A 5,262-nucleotide genomic window follows, 5' to 3' on the forward strand; every position below is an offset into this window, starting at 1 on the left:
AGGGAGCCTAAGTGACTTCATTTGAATTACTGCCCAAGATTTAGAGTAGGGGAAATGAATCTCAGCCCTACTGATCTGGCAGTACAAACCTCAATGGAAGTTAGTGGGAGTTAAGGCTCTTGAACCTTCCAAGTGCTGTAGATAATGCCACTCTGAAGTTTGATGTTTCCTGTGAGCTACTTGGCTGTGTCTGGTCTCACAAATATGATTTGTCAGCTAAGCCTGAGACCAAATGCTTCCCAAGGCCTGTTAAAAAGGAAAGAGAATAGTGTGACCCATGGCAGGCAATGTGAAGGATTCAGAATCCAATTTTAAGTGGTGCAAGCCCTACAGCAGTGTAGTCCATAAGAAATAGAAGGCGTTTTGGGGCAGCGATATGCCAGATCTATGTGACACATTGATCAACTCCTTTGCTTTTGCATGGTGTTTTAGAGATTACTTTTGTTTTAGAGGGTATTTGAAAATATATCAGTTTCTTAGGGTGCCACGACATGAAATGGAGCTCGTATCCGGAGCTGGAACGAATCGCTCGAACGCCAATGTGGTGTGTAGCGAGACCCGTTTATTGTTTACATTACATCCCAATTTATAGACTCTTGTCCACTCGACTAACTACATGGTGATTGGATAGTGACTCTGTTACACAGACAGCACACAGCTCTTAAAACACTATAATTGGTTAAGAGGGGTTATATCCCATGTGGTGAGTATTTTGGTTAGAGCTAACAAACAAGGCCAGTATAGATAGCATTTCCCACACGATAACACTGCAGCTGGGTTCGGCTGTTAAGTTTCCCAGAGAAAGTAGCATATTTTCATAGTTCCAATTTCTGCTAGAAAAATACACCAGCATAGGGATGCAGAGGGAATGTTGGTGGGTACATGCATTTTGCTCTGTTTCCTGGGTTCAAGAGCACGTCTTTTTCTAATTGTTGTGGTTTTGTAGGTTTCTGTGACCATTTAAAAGTAGAACTGTGGATGTAAAATGTGGTCACCTAGATCACAATGGAAAGGCTAGTGGAAAATGGCCTTTGGCGCTTTGCCAAGCACTGGAGTCCTCTGCCCTGTTTCTGGGATGACATCTTTATCTCTTAATGTGGAGGCCCTGTGCTTCAGAAGCTTTGAAGAGCCCTAGGACCCTTCTGGAGACTCTGCAGCCTATTAGGAGGGGCTGGCTGTGGAGATGGTTTGACCACTAAGGTACTCCATAGTTCATAACTGAATTATGTCCTACAAATGGACTTAATTTGGAGATCGCTCAGTGGCCTTAAACTGTACTTTTTGTGTTGCTAGTGATTCCTTGATTTGTCTTTTCTTCTGGGTGGTGAGACAGGATAGCCCTTAGATTTGGTTTCTTGTGCTGAGTTGAAGAGCTGTGTGCTGTGGCATCTTTAGGCGAGGGGCAGCTGAGCACTCAGTACTGCTGTTGCACATGTTGTAGGTCAGGAGGGTGCCATTACATGTGTATATACACTTTTGCTCTGAGTTGCTTTTCTAGCAATTGATCTTCATCTGCTGGGCATGTAAATGATGCAGTTTGTCAGAGTCCCTGATAAATACCTTCTTCAAAGTGGCAGAGAGACAACCCATGCATCTCTACCGGTACTCTTCAGTGGTGAGATACTGAAGTGCGTTTGGATAAATGTTGCATCTTCCTTTTCTCTCATGCTTCCCTCCCTCCTCTCTGTTTTGTTTGTTTCAGGTTCTCGGCCTTTTTGGATCTACACAGTGGAAGTTGCATCTTGTGTATGGCGTGGTTAAGCTTGCAGCCTGTCACCGCAGCCTTCCTCCATTTTGGGCTGGTTACTTTTGTGCTGTTTTTGCATGGTTTGCAGGTGGATGCTGGCCTGACGGGAGACTCAACCAGTTCAGTACAAAACAGCTCGTGTTCAGGATCTTTTGACTGCAAGGAAGGCGTTATCCTGCCAATATGGTGCCCAGAAAATCCATCCCTTGGGGACAAAATTGCCCGTGTTATTGTATACTTTGTAGCACTGATCTACATGTTCCTTGGAGTCTCCATCATTGCAGATCGTTTCATGGCATCTATAGAGGTGATTACATCTCAAGAGAAAGAAATCACCATTAAGAAGCCCAATGGAGAGACCACAACAACCACCATTCGGATTTGGAATGAAACTGTTTCCAACTTGACCCTCATGGCTCTGGGCTCCTCTGCTCCTGAGATCCTTCTGTCTCTGATAGAAGTGTGTGGGCATGGATTCGTAGCTGGAGACCTGGGGCCATCTACAATTGTTGGCAGCGCTGCTTTCAATATGTTTATCATCATTGCCATCTGTGTCTATGTGATCCCTGATGGGGAAACTAGAAAGATAAAACACCTGAGGGTTTTCTTTGTCACAGCTGCGTGGAGCATCTTTGCTTACATCTGGTTGTACATGATCCTTGCTGTCTTCTCTCCAGGTGTGGTTCAGGTCTGGGAAGGTCTCCTCACACTTTTCTTCTTTCCACTTTGTGTCCTTCTGGCTTGGATAGCAGATAGACGCCTGCTTTTCTATAAGTATATGCACAAAAAGTACCGTACTGACAAGCACAGGGGCATTATCATAGAATCAGAAGGTGACCACCCTAAGGGAATTGAGATGGACGGCAAGATGATGAACTCCCACTTTCTAGATGGAAACTTAGTGACTCTGGAGGGAAAGGAGGTAGATGAATCTCGGAAAGAGATGATCCGGATCCTTAAGGACCTGAAGCAAAAGCACCCGGAAAAGGACTTGGACCAGCTGGTAGAGATGGCTAACTACTATGCCTTGTCTCATCAGCAAAAGAGCAGAGCCTTTTATCGCATTCAAGCTACCAGAATGATGACGGGAGCTGGCAATATTCTGAAGAAGCATGCAGCTGAGCAAGCCAAGAAGAGCACCAGCTTGCATGAAGTGCGGCCAGATGAACCTGAGGAATTCATCTCCAAAATTTATTTTGACCCGTGCTCCTACCAGTGTCTTGAGAACTGTGGTGCTGTTCTCCTGACAGTGGTGCGGAAAGGAGGGGACATGTCCAAGACCATCTATGTGGACTATAAAACAGAGGATGGCTCTGCCAATGCTGGTGCTGACTATGAGTTTACAGAGGGGACTGTTGTCTTGAAATCAGGGGAGACCCAGAAGGAGTTCTCAGTGGGAATTATTGATGATGACATCTTTGAGGAAGATGAACATTTCTTTGTGCGACTCAGTAACCTTCGTGTGGTGGAGAGTGAGGAACCTGCAGAGCTCAGTAACTCTCCATACCCAAAGGCCATATTGGCTTCTCCTTGCGTGGCCACAGTGACTATACTGGATGATGACCATGCTGGCATCTTCACATTTGAGTGTGATGTTATACATGTCAGTGAGAGCATTGGCGTGATGGAAGTCAAAGTCCTAAGGACATCAGGTGCTCGGGGTACAGTCATAGTGCCATTTAGGACAGTAGAAGGGACAGCGAAAGGAGGTGGAGAAGACTTTGAAGACACTTACGGGGAGCTGGAGTTCAAGAATGATGAAACTGTGTAAGTACCCCATTTGTTTCTGTTCGGGGGCCTAGTTTTGGTATTTAACCCCACATTTTGCATCCATTACAGGTGAATGCTGACAAGCAACAGGCTCCTTACAGGCTCCTTTCTTTAGCTTTCCATCAGTTTCCCTACCTACCTCTTTCAGGCAAGAACCGACAGCAGGATTTAAGAGCTCAAAGCTCCTGTCCCTTCTCTCTTGGGAATGACAAAGTGAGGTTTAGAAATACCAGGGTGGGGGGTGGGAGGATGAACACGGCAGGGGAGCGGGGAGAGAATAGGAGAAAAATACTTCATTCTCTGAGGTCCTGTACCTACAGCTAAGGGTTAATGGAGAGTCGAGGTAGAGAGAGAGGAAAAAGGGTGATTTTTAACCTGGCTGGGCAAATATGGGAAAGCCTCTTTCTGAGCACCAAACACACTTAATACTAGGGAATAGTTCATTGCAATCTCTAGGTGAAAAGTTTACAATAGTTATTCCCAGACAAGCAAGAGCTGCTCAGTAGGCATGGAGCTTTTTCACAGGAGCAGCACAGCATGCCAGTGTCCCTAGGCTGCCTGTTCAGCTTGCAGGTCCATGTGGCAGCCAATTCACAGCATAGGCACAGCTGCAAGTTACTCTGCTGGACTTGTGAAATCCTTCCAGCCTTTATGTCCCTATGGTCTATCCATATTCCCCACATCACCTTCTCTATGATCTCCCGATGCCTGTTCTTTTACTACCTGTGGTTTTTCCCCTTCTAAAACACCACGGCAATTGGCAGTAATGGTCTAAAGCACTGCAGCTCACAGCCCGGCCGTGTGGCTCCATGACCCAGTGTTTTCATACAGAATAAAGCAAGCAAGCAGAATAGTCTGCACCAGTCCTGTTAATTCAGCTCTTTCACTGCATACAAAGTAGGTGATACAAAGCTAGGAAGTAATAAAGACCGGAAAGGCGATAATGTCTAATTGCTTTAAGTACCTGCTGTTAACATTGGTGAGGAATGACAAAAATCCCTTAGCTGAATGGGGAGAAGGGTGTGAGCCTGGTGCTAAAACTCCCTAGTATTAAGTGCCTAGGTTCCTCTCGTTAACATCTAATCACTTGAGCCATCAAAGGAAGAATTGTGCAGACTTGCAACTGGCATCAGAGAAGAGGAGTCTTTGCACCAAGCCTCTCAATACAGCACTCGAAAGGTTGTTAATATATTGAGTGCTATGGAGTAGGGATGCCCGAGTTCAATAGCACCTTCTGCCTTAGCCCACTAAACCATTTAATCCAGCTAATATCTACAGTCCTGATGCTGGATTGTAAGTGCGTGTTCTTCCTATCTAAGGAAGGGAAGCTCCTGGTTGGCTGGCTTCAGCCACTGGCAGAGATGGAAGAGGATCAGCTGTCCTCATCTGGCCTTTCCAGGGAGAATGGCCTTGCAGGTTAGTCTCCTGAATTGAGACACAAGCTGATTTCTCTAGAGAAAGTGAAGAATGTCAGATGTGTGACTGCCATCTCCTGTGAGTACACTACTTAAAATACAATGGGTATTACCTTGCTTCAGCCAGGTTTTGACGAAAAGAGACTTTTCTTGCTTGAAGAAGACCCATCAGTGAAAGGCCAGCAGGTTTGGAGTACCAGGGAATAAGCCTGTAAGCCACCTTACTCCAAACTGTTCTCCCTTTCTTTCATCTTTCAGCTGATGGAAGACTTCTTTTTGTCTTTGAAAAGTGTTACAGAAGGTCAGGGTTGTAACAAATCGCGTTCAGCA

General features: G+C 45.6%; 1 protein-coding gene across 1 annotated transcript; it reads left to right on the forward strand.

Moving 5' to 3' along the window:
• Window positions 1-1,735: 1,735 nt before the first annotated feature.
• LOC104489553 (sodium/calcium exchanger 3) lies at window positions 1,736-3,522 on the forward strand. Its single transcript, XM_010131725.1, has one exon. It carries the CDS (start codon window positions 1,749-1,751, stop codon window positions 3,516-3,518), a length of 1,770 nt encoding a protein of 589 aa, XP_010130027.1. The 5' UTR covers window positions 1,736-1,748; the 3' UTR covers window positions 3,519-3,522.
• The last annotated feature ends 1,740 nt before the right edge of the window (window positions 3,523-5,262 follow it).

The sequence above is a fragment of the Buceros rhinoceros genome, unplaced genomic scaffold (assembly GCF_000710305.1).
Source record: "Buceros rhinoceros silvestris isolate BGI_N320 unplaced genomic scaffold, ASM71030v1 scaffold27132, whole genome shotgun sequence".
NCBI lineage: Eukaryota > Metazoa > Chordata > Aves > Bucerotiformes > Bucerotidae > Buceros > Buceros rhinoceros.

Coding starts and splice junctions, on each gene's coding strand:
- LOC104489553 (XM_010131725.1), top strand. CDS start 1,749: ATGGCGTGGTTAAGCTTGCAGCCTGTCACCGCAGCCTTCCTCCATTTT.